General features: G+C 33.5%; 1 protein-coding gene across 4 annotated transcripts in view; it reads left to right on the top strand.

The window, feature by feature from the left end:
* Positions 1–22,409, top strand: part of MSR1 (macrophage scavenger receptor 1) — a 95,339-nt gene that overhangs the window by 14,196 nt on the left and 58,734 nt on the right. For all 4 annotated transcript variants that reach the window (XM_032288349.1, XM_032288347.1, XM_032288348.1 and 1 more), the window contains 4 exons: positions 1,813–1,919; positions 4,525–4,638; positions 10,662–11,074; positions 15,984–16,170. In XM_032288349.1, the coding sequence (XP_032144240.1) occupies positions 1,817–1,919; positions 4,525–4,638; positions 10,662–11,074; positions 15,984–16,170 (817 nt within the window). In that variant the 5' untranslated portion in view covers positions 1,813–1,816. The remainder of the gene's footprint in view (positions 1–1,812; positions 1,920–4,524; positions 4,639–10,661; positions 11,075–15,983; positions 16,171–22,409) is intronic.

Raw genomic sequence — 22,409 nt, 5'->3', positions numbered from 1 at the left:
GAAATACCATTTGACCCAGCAATCCCATTATTGGGTGTATATCCAAAGGATTATAAATCATTCAACTATAGTTTTAAAGTGAATTCTGCTAAGTTTTATTGTCACATTTCAGGTTTTTTTTTTGTTTTGTTTTGTTTTTTGAGATGGAGTCTCCTTCTGTCACTCAGGCTGGAGTACAGTGGCAGGATCTTGGCTCACTGCGACCTCCACCTCCCATGTTCAAACAATTCTCCTGCTTCAGCTCCCAAGTAGCTGGGATTACAGGCACCTGTTGCCATGCCTGGCCAATTTTTTATGTTTTAGTATAGATGGGGTTTCACTGTGTTGCCCTGGCTGGTCTCTGACTCTGGAGCTCAGGCAGTCCGCCTGCCTTGGCCTCCCTGAGTGCTAGGATTACAGGTATAAGACACTATGCCCAGCCAGGTTTCCTTTTGTTAACATTTTGGTTTTTTGTTGATTTGGTTTGCTTGGTGAGTAAAACTACAGTTTAAATCTAATAGAGTAAATTTAATAGGAGGAAATAGAGAAGAGTGTGAATCTAAATAATCTAATTTGACTTCTTATAATAGTTCATTTTCCCAGATAATTGTTTAGTTATTTTACTTTGCTTCTACCTGAGAAAAGAGAAAATTTGGGTTCTATGCCTACTTCCCTTCATTCCCTTTCTCCGCAGCGGTCAAATCCATTAAAGAACACAGTCCTTTGTCAGAACAACGTAGGATTCATGAAAACTAACTCTCAGAGAGGAGGAATATGCAAAGATTGTTATTGCAAACTGCCATGTAAAGAATCTCCTTAGTGATAGGTTCAAACTATATTGATAGGAGTTGAGTCATATCCTTCCATGTCACTGCCTCTCCCCACAGTGGGAGGAACATTTGCATCTGAATGATTGGCCCTCATTTCCTGGGCTGGATTTGAGTTTGCTGTCCTGAAGCTGCCAGTGTACTCAGTTAGAACTGTGCTGTGCTAAATGCATTACTCACCGTTCAAGAAAATAAGAAATGATCAGAAGATGTTGGCTTTGTGCTAAATTTATCAGTCAGATGAACTGAACTGTGTCCAACTTAAGAAGGCATATAATTTCTTTTTATGAAAAAGGTTCTTAAAATGTGGTCCTCAGACCAACTACATCACCTCTTGAGAATTTGTTGGAATTGCAAGTCCTTGAGACCCCCCCCCAAATATCAGAAACTCTGGGGGGTGAGGCTAATCAGTCTCTTTTTATGAAACCTTTCCAATAGATTTGACCACTGAGAAGGAAGAGGATGGAGAAAGGTAGGCATAGGGCCCGTATCCTCTTTTCTCAGGTGGAGGCAAATAAAATAATTTCTGGAAAAATGGACTTTTGTAAGAAGCCAAATCGGATTATTCAGGTTCAGACCCATCTTTTTTCCTTTCTTTTGCTTTATTAAATTACTGATAAAATCATTGTACAAGTTATTTTCTGTCACCTGTAAAAAAGTTTTCAACTAAGAAAGAAGAGCTACCTCTTTCCCCACACTCAAAAAACACACATCTGCAAATAGAGATACACATTTGTGTATAGAAATATACATGAGAGGGATCCACGTAAATCTGTCTTTTCACATGGAAGTTAAAACTTACGAGTAAGTTTAATACATTGCTGTATATGACAGATATACACATTTAATTATGGGGGGCTTTTTGCTAAAATTAAGTTTTATTTATTATAGATTGTGTCACAGAATAAAGATTCAATTTCAAACTGAAATTTCAATTTGAAACATTATGCAAAAGAGCCCTGACCACTTCATGTGGAATTAATATGTTTTTCCATTTGTTTCATAGAAGTATGGAGCAGTGGGATGGCTTTCGTGATCAACAGGAGGACACTGATAGCTGCTCTGAGTCTGTGAAATTTGACGCTCACTCAATGACAGCTTTGCTTCCTCCCAGTAAGTAGAAGGCGATGGGCTGCTCATGGAGGTTGTTCTTAGAGTTATTGACAGTCTATAAAATTATAGCCTTAATACTTACCTTAAGTGTATATGGATGTTAAAGTAAGACATATTTGACAAATAGGGATATTCTCGAGGTGAAATAAAAATAAGCTTATATTAAAGTAAGGGATAATTATCATATGAAATTAAATTAATCTACAATATCAGTTGAGCCCTCTGACTTCCTAGCTACAATACTAGGTCCTGGAGATAAATATGATCCAAGCTAAATATGACCCATGAACTAATATTTGAAAATCACAGGTGGTAGGTGCCTGTATTAGTTTTCTAGAGTTGTAGTAAATAGTCACAAATTAGGAGACTTAAAACAACAGAAATGTATTCTCTCACAGTTCTGAGATTGAGACACTGAAATGCGGGTGTCGGGAAGGCCATGTGCCCTTTTGAAGGCTCTAGGGAAGAATCTTCCATGCCTCCTCCTAGTTCTAGTGGCTCCTGGCAATCCTTAGTGTTCCTTCCCTTTGTACCTCACACTCTCATCTCTCCCTCCTTCTTTATATGTTTTTTTCTTCTCTGTGTAGCTGTTTGTTCTTTTCTTATAAAGTCATCAGTAATTAGATTGGGGTTCACCCTACTCAAATATAACTTCATTTTAACTTGATTATACCTCCAAAGACCCTATTTCCAAATAAACTCAGTTTCACAGGTACCTATAGTTAAAACTTCAACATATCTTTTGAGGGCACACCATTCAATCCATATACCAGTGGTGAAACACATTTGCAAGGTTACAACAGCTCAACAGTAGCAATACTCAGCTGTATCTGAACAGGAGCATTTAAGTTGTCGTGACAGAATTACTTATAATTGTAGTAAACCTCTAAGCATAAATACATATCACTAAGGGGATGGGTGGAGGCAGAAAAGACAGAGAAGACATTTCAATTTGAAGAAGCAGCATGTACAAAGTTAAAGGATCACATAGAAGCTGTTACACAGCAAACTTGAAATATAGATTGCAACTCCAGGGCACAGTGGATCTTGTGCTCTGTGTAAACGGTCGATGGGAGGATGTGGCAGAAGTGAGGCACATATAAAAACAAATAATAGTGAGGGCTGTTACAGACAGAAATGATGAGAGTTTGAGGAAGGAGAAGAGAGACATTGGGAGAAGAGAAAAAGCAACCAATATTTTTGAGAGCTATTTAAAGATAGAATTCATATTTGCGATTATAAATTAGAGATGAAGAAGGTGACTGCTACTTTTCAGGCTTAGTCAACCTGGCAGGTGGAATATATCTCAACTTGTTTCTATTATGAGTTCTTTTCCTTTTTTCCTTAAATATTTCTTTCCTTTCCTTTCTCTCTTTTTCTTTCTTTCTTTCTTTTTTTTTTTTTTTTTACTTTTGAGACAGGGTCTCACCTTGTCACTTAGGCTGGAGTGCAGTGGTGCAGTCATAGCCCATTGCAGCCTTGACCTCCAGGCTCAAGCAGTTTTCCCACCTCAGCCTCCTGAGTAGCTTGGGTTACAGGCACATGCCACCACGCCTGGCTAATTTTGTATTCTTTGTAGAGACAGGGTTTCTCCGTGTTACTCAGGCTGGTCTCAAACACCTGGCTCAAACCATTCTCCCCACTCAGCCTCCCAAAGTGCTGGGATTACAATTCTTTGCTTTTAAGAATTTTTCTCTCTTTTCCTTTCAATCCCTTATAGAATATTATTGAATGATGTCTAACCTTTGTTTTTAATTTAAGAATTTGCAACCTGAAAGCAAAATTTACTTCTTCTTAATTGATCGATAAAAGCAATGACCATAGAAAAGAAATTTTTAATGACTGTTGTATTCACCTAATCAGAGAAAGGTCTTCGTCATCTACTGTTTCCCTCAACATTGATTCATCTCTACTACAGTTACAATTATCATCCCATTATACAAATCACAGTTCTGTATAAATGCATATGAATAAAAGATTACTATTATTAAAATATGTTCTGAAACATAGAGAGTGTGGGCATCATTGATCCATTCTAAAGTTCAGTCAAAATGTGTATCACTTTGTTTAATTCTTCTTAAATATTGTTTACATTGTATTGAAATCATAAGAGATATCCAAATACAAAACTATTAAGAAAATTATTTTAACATCGTAGTCATTGAAAATAAATATTTGCCCTATCTGATTTTAAAATATTAAAAAATTATATAGTTACTTTAGAAAATTTTATTGTCACCCAGAATATGTTCCCATGTGAACGATGAGTAAATGGATAAAATTTATGTTTGCATATGTAAGTATCGATATTAAAATTTCTTAACTAATTACAAAAAATCAGACAAGCACAACTTGTAGATCATGGTAACTTTGTTGTGGAAGTTTAGTTAGTGGATAAGTCATTCAAGTGTCTACAACGATAGATACCTGGATTGGCCTTTCCTGTGACTGTCCCTTTGCTTTCTATTGGATAAATGTGGACCAATTTTCCCTCTTTTGTATTTCAGTAGGCTTGGTAGTAACAGTATAATTGGAGTTACAACTGTTTTAATTATGGAACAAGATAACATTTTCTAACAATAGGCTGGGTTTTGTGTTTTATTAGATCCTAAAAACAGTGCTTCCCTTCAAGAGAAACTGAAGTCCTTCAAAGCTGCACTGATTGCCCTTTATCTTCTTGTGTTTGCAGTTCTCATTCCTCTCATTGGAATAGTGGCAGGTAATGTAATCCAGAGTTCTTAAATTTAGCAACTCATCTTGTGAGTTACTCTGCCAAAGCAAAAAAGAAGCTTTCGGTCTTTTGTATATGGTACATTTATAAAGAAAATACTGTATTACAAAGTGTCCTACAAATTTATTAAATTAAAAAACAGATTGTGCAAAGTTAAGTAGAAAAAGTTTTAAAATTAGTAAAAAGGAAACAGAAAAAGTAAGTGCAAGATAAAAATATAGATTTGTAAAAGTAAAATGAAAAGGATTAAACTCTTTAAAAAATATATTATCCTCTAGAGTCCGCTCCTAATGTGGGTGACAAATTTCAAAAGTATTCACTTTGCCAATGTAAAGAAATTACGTGATCATTTATATTAATAATGGCTATAATATTAAAAACAAGACTGTTGTCCAGGAGAAGCTCTTAAATTTTTAGTACTGAGAGCAGACAAAATATTTCTCTTAGTCTTCAAAGAGAGGAGACCTTGTAGAATAGTGGCCTACAGCTTAGCAAAATTTAGTTTATATGACCACACTTTTCATAGGGATATTACTTAAAATATCTCTAAAAATAACCTGATAGCATCCTCTCAAAGAAAAAATAATAGAACATGTTACTTCGGCTCAAAATGATGTTCTTGAGGTATGTATATTTTTGGAGAGTCTGACTTGAACCAGGGATAGATTTGACTTTTTCTATGAGGGTGAGCAGCTTGTATACACTTTAAGCACATATGTAAATTTCATTCCCCTAGGAGAATTTTGGATGGATTTGATGTATTTTTATTAGTATTTGAATTTATGTGCCTTGTAGCTCTCCTCTTCTCTATGTGGCTGATAAAATGTCTGCCCGTATTCTCTAACAAGAGATAGCCTGGGAATAAGATACATTTTTATGTGCATACTAAGCAGCTTAACAACAACAACAAAAAATGTTCCTAGATGCCAGGCCAAACTTCCTCTGCCAAAGAGCATTTTAAGGAAGTATTCCAAGACACAGTGAAAATTCCACTAAGAAAGAAATAATAAAAGCAATAATACACCCTTAAATTTACCCTCCATACAGATGCTATAATTATTCTCATTATCCACATAAGAAAATTGAGACAGCTCAGTGTTGGAGCTAGAGTTCCCATCCCAGACTTCCGAACCCTATCCTCGGGTCTGTTGTCTTCCAGTTCAATTAAGTTTTTATAAAACAACATACAACAATAAAAAACAAAACAAAAAACAAAGTCACCACAGGAAAATATTTTCCACAGGTAACAGTTAACTTCTTTTTGGCCATTAACAATAAACTAAAACAAAAATCCAACCATAACAACCAAACCAACCAACCAAACTACTGCTGTCTGAGTAAAAGGAGCTGACATGTTTGGCATTAAACAATTATCTAGTAAATCAAGGTTATCTATATGTTTGTTTATGTTTATGCTTATCTATAATTTGAAAGGCATAACTAAAGGATGCTTCATTGTTGGGGTTGTTAGCCATAAACCAATTAGAATTTGGGTATATTTCATGAATTTTATACAAACCACTGCCTGCAGAACCAACACCAGGGACTACTGCTTCTCATAGGCTCATGGAGAGCACAAGCAGGAGTCGGAAAAGAATTCAAGGTTCTAACCAAGTTCAAAGTCCCTGAGCTATTAGAAAATACTACCAGTTCACACAGTTGTTCTGAAGTTGACAATGGTCGATCTGAAGTAGTTTGTTTACTAAAACTACAATAGGTACATACTAAAATTGATGAGACGCTAAGAATGTTCCAATTGTGTAAGTTCACATCAGTATCAGGTTCACCAAAATTTGGAAAAGACCTTGCTGTGTTTATCATGTATTAACAATAAACAATTGACAATCTACTTACAACTTTCGTTAAGTTTGTAGATCAGTATATTTTCAAAAAGAAACTAAAAGGCAATATGTATCTCTACTTAGCATAAAAATTACAAATGTAGACAAAATATATCCCTAAAATGATAGAAGTTTGGAAAATATGAATTGATGGGTAAAATAGAATATTGTACATAAAACTCTAAATATGAAGTGAATTATATATTGAGAGCTATTTTCTTAATTATTAGGTTTATTCCATTTACTACCTTTTCTTAAAGAAGCTGCTGAAACACTATCAGAGTGTAACCACATAATATTGTGTCAGAACAATAAGATAAAATCTAAAATTTATATATATACATATATGTGTATTTATAACAATAGTATATATATATGTATATATATGTATAATTGTTACTGAAACAGTAAAAATTCTTTAGCTGAAAACAATATACATTGGGGTGGAAAAAGATAATTCCAGCATGAAAGAGCAGATATGATCTTTAGAATCAGATATAACCCTGTCCTTAGGGTTTTAAAATAGTCTGTCTCCTTTCATATGTGGAATAGAAAAGTCACTAAATGCCATCTCTCCAATAAAAATAAGTGAACTTTTGAAAATATAAACCCTAGCATTCTTTACCTAGATATATGATAAAAAGTTAACATTCTGAAGGAAAATTAGTTTTCACTCAGGGTTGGATGAAACAGGCAATTTGTGTTTTTAGATCTATAGACAAAATGTAGCATTTACTGTCAACTCATGTTTAACCCGTTGTCAAAATTAAAAATAGTTGGTCACATGACTTTAGTCAAATTGGGTCTTCCCTTTCCATATTGTGAAAAATATTTGCTTTACTGATATAAAATTTATTTCCAGTGAAAGTAAAATTATATGGTTGAGCAATCAGAGCCATGTGCGTAGTAAAATAAAGCACAGAGATGACTGTGCTCATGGGAACATCCAACTCCAGAAAAAGTTTTTCATCACAATTCTACTTCCCCATAGTTAATCAGCATTGGGCATATAGGTACTTGAATCACACATATTGAATCCAAATATTAATAATAGCAAAAACCTAAAACTTATCAAGTACTTATTATGTGCCAGTAAGTGGTCTAAGTATTTTACATAGAGTTCATTTAATTATCTGGACACTGACTATTAGTATCCCATTTATACAGATGGTAAAATAGAAGCAATGACAGATTAAGTAATTTGTTCGATGCCATAGTTGATAAAGGGCAGCGCCTGAATTGCTAACCCAGGCAGTTCTGTTCTAGAATCCAAATTCTTAACTGCTATTTCAAAGGAAATAATAATCAAACAAGGACAATGTTAGAGGAATTTTTTTTTGTTATTATACTTTAAGTTCTGGGGTACATCTGCAGATCTTGCAGGATTGTTACATAGGTATACAGATGTCATGGTGGTTTGCTGCCTCCATCCCCCTGTCACCTACATCAGGTATTTCTTCTAATATTATCCCTCCCCAATCTCCCCAACCCCCAAAAGACCCCAGTGTGTGATGTTCCCCTCCCCGTGTTCATGTGTTCTCATTGTTTAGTACCCACTTATGAGTGAGAACGTGTGGTGTTTGGTTTTCTGTTCTTATGTCAGTTTGCTGAGAATTATGGTTTCCAGATTCATCCATTTCCCTGCAAAGGACATGACCTCATCCTTTTTTAAGGCTGCATAATATTCCATGGCGTATATGTGCCACATTTTCTTTATCCAGTCCACTATCGATGGGTATTTGGGTTGGTTCCAAGCCTTTGCTCTAGTAAACACTGCCACAATGAACATATGTGTGCATGTATCTTTATAATAGAATGATTTATAATGCTTTGGGTATGTACCCAGTAATGGGATTGCTGGTTCAAATGGTATTTCCGTTTCTAGATGTTAGAAGAAAATTTTGAAGTAATTTTGTTAAAATTGTTTATTTTGACTTCTGATTGTTGTCAAAGTTCATTCCCAACTGTTCTTTTATCCCCAGAGTTACTCAAACAATGCCTTACACATAGTAAGTATGTAATAAATAAACTATAGAATTAATGAATGCATGGATGAGGCTGTCAACCCCATACTTGCTCCCCACAGTGAATATAATGTGATGAGATGCAGTTAAATATACTTGTATGTCCAAGTTATTGATAAATTAAAAAATATAGAATAATATACAATCTCTATTATAGATCACATGAAAATATTGTCACACATATTTTGCTATATCAAATTAGCTAATATTAAATTAATACAACCAGGAAAAATACGGTATCATGCATTTTTTGAAATTAGAATTTAATTATGTATTTAATTAGAATTGTAGTTTAATTACATATTTAACATTCCTAATGTAATGATAGCTACAGTAGTAACCCTCATCAAACAGCCTCTTTAAGTAAAGATAAAAAATACAGTGGACTCTATAACTGAGATAATATCTCTCACATATAAGGCTGTTTAGAAGAATAGATATGCCTATTTCTTTTGTGCTCAGCACCACTATTGAGGTCATTGTTACTTTTACAAATTGAGAAAACCAAAGCCAAGAGAGGGCTGGGTAACTTGCCCAGAGTAACCTAGTTGGTAATGGAGGAGTGTAGGAAGATTCTAGAATCAGGGAGCTAGATCCTATGAAAACACCAAGCTTTCATTTATGGAACAGAATCCTTAAGTTAGGGTAGAACTAAAAGTTTTTCATATGTTGTTTAATCCTCAAAAATTTAAAAAACTGGCACTGTCACCTTATCATTTTTACTAAGAAAATTGATAGGTGGAGCTGCATATATTTTTGAGCCATATGAAATTATTCTTTTTAGTGTTCCATAATTGTCAAATGTGGAAAATCTTTTACATCAATCTAATATGAATGTGACTAATATAAATGTTGATAAAAGGTATAAATAGGTACGTAGAGTTACAGAAAAAAATCTTAGCCATCACTGAATGATGATTGTGTTTAACGTTTTCCTCATTGTCTATAATTATGCATTATTTTTGTATAAAAAGTTAATGTTTATGCCTTTTAATTTTTTTAAACTATAAAACATATTACTCTAAATTATTTCAGAATGATAATTAGCTTGTTTAGAGAACATATGCCCATTTAGGGATATCTGTCAGCAGCTCAGTATGTTCCTAAAATACTATTTTGAAATATAATTTTTTTCCTTTGGGAAATAATTAATCACAAGATTGTTCATCCAAACATTGACTATATTACTGAAAACAGAGGCAAACTAAATGCAGTTGTTTTTTAAATAAATCTGACAGATCTATACATAGAATACAATGGAATTTATTAAATTACTTTCATAGAACAGTATTAAACATTAGTAATATGAAAAAGTACTTATGATAGAACATTAAATTAAGAAGTGGTTTCCAGATTGTATACAAATGTTATATTGTAAGATGATAATATGATAATAGAAGCAGAACCAGGGTTGAGACACATACACCAAAATGTTGTAGTTTAAGCTAGGACAGTGAGATTCATGGTAAATTATTTTTCCTTTTCTAAATTTTCTGCTGTAAATATGTATTTTACAATAGTTAAAAGGAGTCCTATAAAAATAGTACCTTTTTAAAGAGAAAAAATGTATCTGCCCAATTTCCTGCTCCTCCTACTGTGAATTAGGTCTGTGTTAAGTGAAAGTGACATTTCTCTGGTAGCTTAAGTGAAAGAATGAAGAAGATAAACCAACAATTTATCCATGCTGTGCATGACATCACTATTTTACCACACGTTGTTTTTGTGGTCATCGTGATCATCAGCAGCATCGTTAATATATTCAACATGCTTACTTTAGAAACTGTAGTAAGCATTAGTCTGTTATGTTCTAACCACAGTTTCATAGATACATTGCCTTTCATCATCTATAGAATTTGTTTGATTTGGAAAAGCCAAAATCGGTGGCCAAGAAGATTCAGATAAGCAGCAATTCAGAAAGCATGATGTAACTCTGTAATAAATCTTAACGTAAAATAGGAAAGGGAGAATGTATGCTTCTCAGCAAAATACTTATTGTAGTTCACATGTCGTAGATTTAAAACAAATACTAAAATGTTGGAATGGAATGGAATAGAATAAAATGAACAGAATGGAACAATATGGGATGAGATAGTGTATGCGTTTAAGTATCAGGCCATGACTGGTTTATTTTTACTTAAATATACAGCTCAGCTCCTAAAGTGGGAAACGAAGAATTGCTCAGTTGGTTCAACTAATGTAAATGATATAACACAAAATCTTACGGGAAAAGGAAATGACAGTGAAGAGGAAATGAGATTTCAAGAACTCTTTGTGGAACACATGAGCAACATGGAGAGGAGAATCCAACATATTTCAGACGTAGAAGCGAACCTCGTAGAATCAGAGCATTTCCAAAATTTCAGCCTGATAGTTGATCAAAGATTTAATGACGTTCTTCTCCAGCTACGTACCTTGTTTTCCTCAGTCCAGGGACATGAGAATGCAATAGATGAAATCTCCAATTCCTTAATAAGTTTGAATACCACATTGCTTGATTTGCAGTTCAACATAGAAAAGCTGAATGGAAAAATGCAAGAGAGTACCTTTAAGCAACAAGAGGTAAGAGTTTTTGTACTACAAGTTCATATGCTGAAATTGAATCCATCCAGATCTCTTCTCCTTAGGCAGTAAGGAAAGCAAAAGTTGCAAACCCTGTTTTATCATCCTGTTTACCCTGATTTCTTTGGTGAACTTATCAAAAGATTTTGAATGAGTATCAAAGGATTTGAAATGGATTTCCTTTTCCAAACTCTTAGAAAAAGGGGGAGTTTTTTTCCCTTTGAATATAGACTCCCTTTATATATTCTATAAATACTGTTAAAGTGTCTTATTAGACTGCCTAAACCAATCGTAATTTTTAGATTATCTTAGCAGATCTTGAGAAGTGAACACTCCATACTTGTGAATTTTGCAACACACCCAGTATTTCTTCATCATCAAAGGAGTGGAAACCTTTTATTTTATGTGAATATCCTAAAACCATCTAAATTTTAAAATAATTTATTTTGCCACTCCCAACAGGTATATATATGATGTTATGTGTATAAATAACTATGAAGAATTAAATTTTGATTGTGTACATATTATCATCATGGAGTCATCATAGGATAATAATGTATATTCATTATCATCATAAGATCAAATACACATTAAGTTTTCTATTTCTATGCAAGGTTTGATATTAAATAAACAGCAAGAAGCCCGCGAAAAAAGCACCATCACAATCAGTCTGTAGAATCATCTGATATCCCTTTCATTATTGCAACACCACTCTAAACCAACTGTTGGCAGAGTTTCATTGTAAAAGGCCAGATGGAAACATTTTAGGCTTTTAGGATCATATGGACTCTGTTGTCACTACTCATTGCTGCCATTGTAGTGCAAAAGCAGGTGCAGAAAATACATGGATGTGTGAGCAGAGCTGTGATACAACAAATGTTTCTTTGCAAAACAGACTATGAACTGAATTTAGCCCATGGACCATAATTTTCTGATCTCTGCTCCAGACCAGTTTGTGGCCAGCCCTGGTTATGATCTGGATTATTTTGTATTGATGTGAAAGGAGTTAAGAAGCAAATAGCTTATTCCAAAATTGTATATCCTTTTTGTTGAATAATTTGTTTCTTTCCATGAAAAATAAATATTTGACTACAACTTTGCTATGCACATGGAAAAATAACTTTTATATTAAAAATACCTAAGACCCAAGATTATAATTAATGTGGTCTATAAAATTTTTATTATTAGTTAAGCAATGCTGTCATCTTTCAAGTAAATTTTATTGAATAGACCAATTCCTACTTAATGAGGTTGTTTTCTGCATAAGTACAATATTATAATACAAATACGTTATTACACAGTAGTGATTTTTTTAAGTGGACGTTACTTATAGAGCAAAGATAAATCTCTGAAGTTGTAACATCAGATCAAAACCAACTAAATTATTGATTAGAGAATAAACAGGTTAATAAATTATGTATTTTTTTATTTGTAAGTTTAAAACACTCAGAACTTTTGAACTTGTACATGCTCCTCACCTTAAGGGGTCAAAACAAATGATATTACTGTCTCTGTATGGAGATTCTGTTGCTCAACCTCATCCCAACACCTTGATACTCTGTTTCTTCTATTCCATGTCACTTCTAAAATCTATCAGTGTTTCCTACATTGCTAATAAGTATCTAAGCATATCAAAGGGTATTGGGATGTCAAAGACGGGCCATAGGAAGATTAGAGAAAGTGTACAAAGAAGAAACTGTTCATAGGTTTGAAGAATACAAGAAAGAGAGGAAGCTGAAATGCTGGTTATCAGGATAGACATTTATTGAGTTGGAGGGAAAGAAGAGTGGAGAAGAATTACCATTTTATGTAGAAATAGAGTCAGAGGAGAGCTGAGATGAGGTGAGGAAAGAAGGAAGGCGGATGACATGGAAAAAAGAAGGATACATTGGATTCTGTCAATGCATCAAATCCTGCAGAGACCTTGGAATATTTTTGTTTGTTTGTTTTGAGATAGAGTCTCACTCTGTTTCCCAGGCTAGAGTGTAATGGCATGATCTTGGCTCCATGCAACCTCCGCCTCCTGGGTTCAAGTGATTCTTGTGCCTCAACCTCCTGTGTAGCTGGGATCACAGGCGTGTCCCACCACACCCAGATAATTTTTGTATTTTTAGTAGAGACAGGGTTTGTACCATGTTGACCAGGCTGGTCTTGAACTCCTGTCCTCAGGTGATCCACCCATCTTGGCCTCCCAAAGTGCTGGGATTACCAGTATGAGCTACTGCCCCTGGCCAACCGTGGAATGCTTTTGAACCCACATATGTGAGGAATCGAAAGCAAATTGGAAGCCATTTGGAAGGTGGCAGAAATTTTGAACCTCTTTGAAGTGGTAATTAATAAAACAATCAAAATCTGGTGATCAGTGAGCTGTTTGAATTTCGATAGATTACACTCATGTTTTGGAGGGAATTTCAGCATGAGAAAAGGAAATACGAGGGACTGGTGAAACTTTCAGAACTATATATATATCTTTAAAAACAATAGTCACTCACAGAGACTTAGAAACTAGGTCAGTACCAGAGAGAGAGAGAGAGTAAGTGAATATGTGTGTGTACTCCTGTGTACACTGAAAAACAACATTGGGACTCTCTTCCCCTTTGCTTGAATAATTTTATTTGGCTTTTGAATATTTAGCCCAATGCAGAATTAATGCCTGAATTTGTAAATGATGTTTGAAGAAATGGCTTATAAGTGATACCAGCATAACATTTATCAAGGACACACCAAACACTAATTTGAAAAAAAAAAAAAAAGGAAGAACATTGGCACCAAATGAAAGATGGGGTGCCACTTACCATCTCCTTTGACAGAGGTGAAAAGGACTGTTTGGCTGCAAAATTAAATGCCTGTTTCTAGGAAGGTCACTGGTGGCAGTGGGTGGAGGGTCGGCATGGATGCTCTATAGGATTTTTTAAAATTAAATACACTTTTCCTCGTCCCAGTAAAAATAATTTCCAGTGAAATTTGACAAATGTAAGCACGATATGTGGTTTTCAAGGAAGGGCAAAAGAAGGTAGCCTCAGCTTTTATGTATGAAAAACTTGAGTAATTCCTAGTTTCTAGGGAGCAAAATCACTTTCTGGTCCCTTAACTCCTTTTGCGGAATGTCTGGAACTACCTGTCATACTTGCAGCAATTTTTAGCCACCTAAATTAAGTCAAGTATATTTATCATGGTGCTGTGCCTCCAAACATCCATGCTCGCTATTTCACCTTTATTATAATGATGGTATTGTACAGAAAATGTCAAATAGTCAGAGAAGGAGGAGGTGCGAATAGAGAAATCCTAGTCTAGAATAAGGTTTTGGTTGGGAGATTGCACAGTTAGAACAATGAAAGCTGATAAACCTCTCTGTTTAAGTACAGTGGCATTGAAGGACAAACCTAGATGCACATTCATTTATTGTCAAAGGTCTTACACCCTGACCACCTTAAACCTCTCACCTCTACTTGTCTAGTTCAGTCCAGTTCAAAAGAATATAATTTTCACTTTACGTCTGGATCAAAGAAAAATATACCACAGGCCTATTTCCATGTGCAAATGGGAAATGAGTATCTATCCATTTTAGAATACAGAAGTACTTAATAAAATAATAAAGCATACAATGAAGACAAAAATGAGATAAAACGTTGAACAGAGAGACATAAAATATTACCAGAATAGATGAGAAGATTTGGTTCATCACAAAGAGAAAGCCAAACACCAAAAGAGAAAAACAAGCAAAGGATCTAAAAGAAAAATTAATAAATATTGTCAAAATTTTAGTGACTAGATATTTTAACCTCATTATAATTTGAAAAACAAGTTAAATGATAATAATTTGCTATGTACCTACTCTTACTGTGCAAACTTAAATATATTACTGTAATGGTACCCAGTAGTTAGCTGCAAAAAGTGGATACTGATACTCAGTAAGAGGGAAAAAAAAAAGGTAGCATATATTTGGCAAGGAGTATGGCAATGTTTGAACAAAATGCTGTTTACTTTTTAGTCTCTTTGATCAAATCCACCTTCTGGGAAGTTTCTGTAAAAGTACTTGTATCAGTATATAAATATATTTAAAATGGTGTTCATGACAGCATTGTTTAAGGTTGTAGAAAAGTACACAGCTCAGGAATTCCTACACTATGAATAGGAATCCTAAATAAATTTTGAGAAATAGATTCACTTCCACTAAATTACTGAAAATATAAATCTCTAAAGTATTTTAATAGGTAAATATTCTTAATATATTATTAAGTAAAATACAAAAGCATAGTCCAGCCTGTAGGAAGATCCTCTCTTTTTAAAACTGTAAGTATATGAATGTATATATATAAATATATACAAAATGTATATGTATTTCAAAACACAAAACTCTAATGATGCCTCAAATACAGAGGCAATGCAAACTGAAAGTAAAGCACTGTTAATATGCTAGTTTGAGGTTTTATTGAGTATGAAAATCTATTGTCAATGTTCATCACCACTGAGGATTATGACATTAAGCTTTGCTTATTACCATAAAAGAGTTTCCCATATAAATCCATCAAATTTATGGAATTGGAATATGTTGTCAGTCTACAGTATGAAGACATTATACTTCAGATAAATTAAAACCATATGATGTTTATTCTATTGATAGGATTTTGACATCTATATATATGGGAATAGAAACATATCTTAAATATGTTAAATGGATTCTTTGAAGGGGGTTGTGATTGTAAACATTTAGCCATTCGGTCAAAAGAAGAAATGTTTTACAATTATAGAATTACTACTTTAAAAGGTTTTCTAATTTCTGTATTCTTATTCCATAAAATTCCTGTAATATGTTTTTAAAAACCTGAACTCCCAGGGTTTCTTGAACTTTCATATTTGATAATTATATATGTAGCAAAGGTTGTGAATGCTCACTTATGTTTTACAGGAAATCAGTAAATTAGAGGGGCGTGTTTACAATGTATCAGCAGAAATCATGGCTATGAAAGAAGAACAAGTGCATTTGGAACAGGAAATAAGAGGAGAAGTGAAAGTACTGAATAACATCACTAATGATCTCAGACTGAAAGACTGGGAACATTCTCAGACACTGAGAAATATCACTTTAATTCAAGGTAAATGTCTTGTCATTCCTCCAGAAAATGATGCATATTCAAATATACTGATACATGCAGAGATTTGTATTTGAAATCTTATGGTTTGAAAGAAATAGTTTTTGAGCATACATTTACTGCAGATACCCAGAGGAAAAAAATATTAAAATCAGATCAAGACAGGATAAAATAGCAGTAGCCTTGTATCCTTCAAATAGAAAGAGATAAACAAAATATATCTTAAGATCTAATGATTTTCTCATTTTTAAAAACTACCTCAAAAGTACTGAAGACAAATACAAATTTTCTGTAATTACAAGTTTCTTCACATGTTCACAGATCAAGCTTATTAATACTTTTTCAAGACTTCCAGTCTTTTTTACTTCTTACCTGACTATATTATTAATTAAAAAGATCTTTTGAACTCTCCAAAATGATGGATTTGTTCATTTCTTCTGCAGTATCTGTTAGTAAAAGAAGATAAGGTGAATTGAATCTTACTAATTTATATATATATATATATATATACACACACACACACACACACACACACACGTATACACACACATATATATGTGATATATATATATATACACATGTATACACACACATATATATGTGATATATATATATACATGTATACACACATATATATCCATGTGTATGTGTATACATACACACACACACACATATGCTTTTAGTTTTAGCTTTACACTGTAGATATTTTAGCTTTAGCTTTACATTATAGTTTTATTCTATATTTTGATTTCAACCATTTGCAGGTATTTTTCTATATTTTGATTGCAACCTTTTGCCTTTTAGTATCCTTTGTTTTTGGTTTGTCTCTTGTAATGAATGCTTACCTTTCTTTTAAAAAGCACACAATCTGACCATCTCTTTTCACTGTATTTATTTCTAGTACCTTATTATGTGCTCTGATTTTTTCCAGTTTGTTTTATGTTTCTTTTGCTTTCCTTTATTGCCACCTTCAGATCAATTAACATTTTTCTCTTGGTTAATTTTTCTCTCTACCCAAGTTACCAAAAAGGTTTTAGAAACTTTGTAGTGTATTTCTATTTGTATTGATTGTTGACCTTAACATTTATCTTGAAGTCTAAATTTGATCAGTAACTTAACGTTCATCCTAAAATACACAAGAAACAGAACATGCTTTGATGGTCCTCCTACCTAGTTTCCTGCTAATATTTTTAGTATAGTTCATTCTAATTTATTGTTTTATTTTGTCTTTATCAAGAGCTTAGTCAATATGATTTTCCTTTTTTTGTACAGACAATATTTTTGTGCCCTAATTAGGGAAAATTAGTCAAGCTGGTGGGACTAGGGAAAGCAAAAGGAAAATGAAGATGAGCTATAAATCTGCCTTTCTTCATGGTCCAGAACATGTAGCCCTCCTGCATGAAAATTATCAACAGATACCTGCAAATTACCTCATTGTAACCTTGGCTTATCAGTACTGTACAAGCTCTCATACAGTATAAACACTATTCTATAAAATCTCCAGCAAGCCTTTGTTTCCCGGAAGTCAGCTTCTCTTCTGCTGGCCTGCTCATTGCCTCCTTGCAACATATTTTCCTACTTTCACTAATAAATCTGCCTGTTTTTATCTACAACTATCATGGTAAATTCTTTTAACTCTGCACCACCTCCTCAGAGAGTCATCACCAAACACAATAAATATTTATTTAAATTTGCCCATGAATTTACCAGTTGTTCTCCCTTCTAAATGCAAATGCATCTTAGTCATTTCTTCTGGGATTATTTTCCTTTTGCCTCAAGTATATCTTTTGGAACTTCATTTAGTGAAAGTAAATTTATAGTGAAACCTTTTGATTTCATTTCATTTTGTGTTGATCTTTGAAATTATTTTACTACATACACACTTCTTAGGTTGACAGTTATTTTGATTACTTCTATCAGTGTGCTGAAAAAATTAGTACCCTGGCTTCAAGCTTTGCGTGTGGCTCTTAAAATGACTGCCACCAATCTGTTTGTCTTTCTCTTTGTCTTTTATATCTGCAGTTTTAATAATCTTTTTTTTTGTATTGATAAGTTATCCATTAACATTTGTTGTACTTCTTACATTTGTGGATTTGTGTCTGTCAGTTTGGGAATATAACCAGCTTCAATCACTTTTACTATTGCTTCACAATTCTCTCTCCTTTCCTCTGTAACTGACATAAAATATTGACACAATTCTCTCTCCTTTCCTCTGTAACTGACATAATGAGAACATATTGAATGTTCTCATTCCAGTTTCCATGTCTGTTAATCTCTAATTCATGATTTTAATATTTTATCTCATGTTATATCATTAGCAATTAGAAAAATAGAACAAAGAGCTTCATGTGATTTCATTTCAAACACACTAGTTTGAGAAAATTAAGTCTAGTAATCAAGTGATGGCAAGAAAAAAAAAGTCTCAGAAAACTATAGACAATTTTTAATTCTAATGCTCATAGTAAAATTAAATAATGTACATCTGCAAACACATAAACATGTCATTTAATGATTGTTTTAAAATTTAAGAAAATGATACAAAATTCAGTGTAATGTTTATGAAAAGGAAATAGATGAATGAGTTGGGGGAACATCTAGATAGATACCTATTTCTTGGATTGTGATGTTGCAAGGGTGTTCTTTTTATTGTTTACTTTATAGCTTGCTTATCTGGAACACATATTACATATAGTTTTTATCACATTAAAACAGATGATTAAGAAACATTTGAATTAATCAGATTTTTCTCTAACAATTAGATACTTCCCCTTTGGTTTTCAAATAAATGCCCAAAGCTTTACAAATTCAAAACCAAATCCTTGCTTCTTAACTAGCCACCCTATCCATCTCCCCAGATCTGTTTCATTTTCAGTCTTTTTTGATGGTTTCAACTACTTGCTCACTCCATGATCTTAGAAGCTATCTTTGACTTCTTGCTCTCACTCTCCAGATAATCTGTTTGTAAGTCCTACTAATTCTTGTTGCATATAATATCTCAAATAAAACTTCTTCTTATTCTCTATTACTACTTGAATTCAAGCAACCATATTCCAGTCTGGTGTACTGCATCCACTTCTCAGTTGGTGTCCCTGCTTCCACTCTAAATGCATTCTAAATAGAGCAAAAAAAGAAAAATCTATTTAAGAAAACCCACAACAATTACTGGATATGTGTGGTTTCTCTCTTTACACTAAATGTGTCTTTTCTCTCTCTTGCTTAAGATACTCCAATATTTTCTCATTAGACTTGGGATAAAATCCAAACTTCTAGTTTGTCTGTCACCTGTCTACTTCCCTGCTCCAATTTTCTAAATCTTCCCTCAGTCATCCTTCTGCCTAGCTTGGAAATGTGGAAGAATTAATACCATGAACAAGAAAAGTTAATAAGGAGAAAGTGCTTGTTTCACTTCATGCTGTCTGTAATGAACACTAGACATTTTCTCTTTTTCTTGAAACATTCTCTACATCTTTACTTCTTGTCTCCACTTGAAGTTACCTCCTCTGCCTTCCACCATTCTTTTTCCAACTTCCCCATCTCTCTCTACGATGATTTGCTTTAATTTCCTCATAGTACTTACCACTGCATGAAATTATGTCATCTATACATTCGCTTACTTGTTTAGCATGTATCTTCTCCAGTAGAATGTGAGTTCTGTGAGGTTAAGTCTTCTCCTTCTTGTCACCTCTGCATTCCCAGTGCCTGTAACAGTGTCTGAAAAATGGTGGATGAGCAATCATATATGTGTTGAATGAACAAGTGAATCTAACACTTTCTTCTTAGCAAGTTACACTCTGTAATGGGAGTGTCATTCTTCCAGGTTTCCAAGCTCCCAATTTTAATTATTTTTATTATATCTCCCAAGACCACCATTAGTTCTTAACATTCTGTATTCTCTATTCCCTTGTCATTTCCTCATATCCTCATATAAATTATTCTTATTCACTTCTTTCCCAGACTTGAAGTTGTTCCTGCCCAGACTCTAATCCCTTTTGCTCCCTTGTTGAATATAGTCTTCCTAAGGAGAAGGCTTAGATTACATAAAGACTGTCTGTTGCCTCCTCATTAGACGTACATTTTTGTCTGTAGCACTCAAGGTCATCTTCAGTGTGTCTCTTAACTAATCTTGAATGCTTCATTCCCTCCCTTGTCTTTTTTATATACCAAATGTTTCAACTAAATTGACTGTGATTTTAACATACCCAGTACTATCTACATCCTGCCTCATGCTTTTTCCTTTATGTGAAATATTTTCTCTTTGATATGTATTCGAAAATATTTATCATTCAGTGCCTGTCTAAGATGCTACCTCTTGCATGAAGCCTTTGCTGTTTCTACCAAGAGTAGTGCCCAGCTGGCATTTATTTCTGTCTTAATATGGAACATTAAGTATTCTCTTACAAGAGAAGTCTTAATATAATAATATGTTTAAGAGTATCTCATATTGTCTTCCAGAAGAATGCTAACTCTTCATGGGCACAAGTTACTTCGATTAGAAACTGTTCTTTATATCTCTTATAGCACCTAGCCATAAAATATATATTTATTAAATTATAATTTAAGAAGCATATTTTAGGAATTAATGAGTGTTTTATCCTTTATCATATGTTGATTGTAGGATTAGTGTAATTACTTTGTGTTCTCTTTTCCCTTATATTAATAATACTAAATATGTAGTCAAACAGACAAAGATTTTTCAATACATTTTTCAAGTAGTTATAATTTTAGAGTCTTTAAGAACTACGTAAAATTTCATTTTGGAAATGGTGAGGTAGAGTTTGGTGGAGAGTTGGGGACAACATGATTTAAAGAAGCAAAGCGATGAACTCTAGAGAAAGGTATTTAAGAGAAATAAAATATAATCTGGCTCTCTGGTGAGGAAAGCTAACATTCATTTGAAAAATTTTTAGATATATTGGCTTTCTAGGCTATAAAAGCACCAAAAAAGAAATACTGATTATCATAGTAGAGAAAACGAAAAAGCAACTGATGATATTTGAATTTGGAGTTTTATACAATTAATTATTGAGATTTTCACAGCTGGACTGTAGGCTAGAAGTGGTGGCTCATGCCTGTAAGGCCAGCACTTTGGGAGGCTGAGACAAGATGGCCGTTTGAGCCCAGGAGTTCAAGACCAGCCTAGGCAACGTAACTGAATTGTGAGTTTGTCTAACCACTATGTAAAGGAAAAATTCAGCTCAGGAATAGTGGAAGAACAGATAAGGAAAATGAAGTCAATTACATTTATAACAGGGTAGCATAGGATGTCAGGAAAGAAGTGAGTGAAATGTTCTCATTCTGATTTTACCAAACTAGCTTTAAGACCTTGGGCAACTCACTCTCTAATTCACTGTAAATATGTATGGTTAAACAATATTTAAATATCTTCCAGATTACACATATCTAAATCAGAGCATGAAAACTGGAAGAAAAAAAAAAAGCAGGTTTAGGCAGCAGTGGCTTAGAAGATGTGGCAGACTTTGATGATGATCTGAATATGAAACAAGATAGAAAACAAAGTAGATAATTAATGCTCACAATGAATAAAAACTAAAGAAGCATAGTTCTGGAAACTTAGTCAGATATTATAAGTGTCATGTTATCATCTGAGGATTTTAAATGATATGATACACCTGGGTTTGCTTTTCTAGTAAATTGGGTAATTTTGGTCTGTGATATGATTATCAGTATTCTGTATTAGTACATTTTTTGTGGTTATATAAAAATCTTAATTTTCCTTTTTAAGAAATAATCATGGGGGAAGCTCAGTAGTAGATTTTGTACATGTGTTTTACAGAAGTAATTGTTCATGGTAGATTATTATAATAGCATTTATGAATTCCTATACCTGTAATTTAAAATATTAAAGATGAAAAATAATGTAAATTTTATGGCTGCTTGAACTAGAGTAAATCATATTTTGGCCAATATCAGCCCAGTTTTTTTTTTAAACATATTTCAGCAAGGGAGCTGGGAGGTAGCATTTTGTCTATTTATTGATGCAAAGAGGCAGTTATTATGTCAATATGGAACAAAATTTTGAAAAGACCAAATGGAAACAGAACAAAGAACGTGGCTACAAGAGACTCTAAGTCTTCATGCTTTTTCCGTAATATGGCTGAATAGATTACTGCATTTCCTTAATTTGATGGTGACATTGCAAAACAGATTCTTATCCAAAAGAAGAAGCAAGCCAACACTGAAGGAAATAGGAGGTGAAATAGACAAAATGAATTCAGACCAGA

The sequence above is a fragment of the Sapajus apella genome, unplaced genomic scaffold, assembly GCF_009761245.1.
Source record: "Sapajus apella isolate SASKATOON/1434 unplaced genomic scaffold, GSC_monkey_1.0 scaffold21, whole genome shotgun sequence".
Lineage (NCBI taxonomy): Eukaryota > Metazoa > Chordata > Mammalia > Primates > Cebidae > Sapajus > Sapajus apella.
The sequence above is the reverse complement of the archived record's forward strand: the minus strand, read 5'-3'. Positions and strand labels throughout refer to the sequence as shown.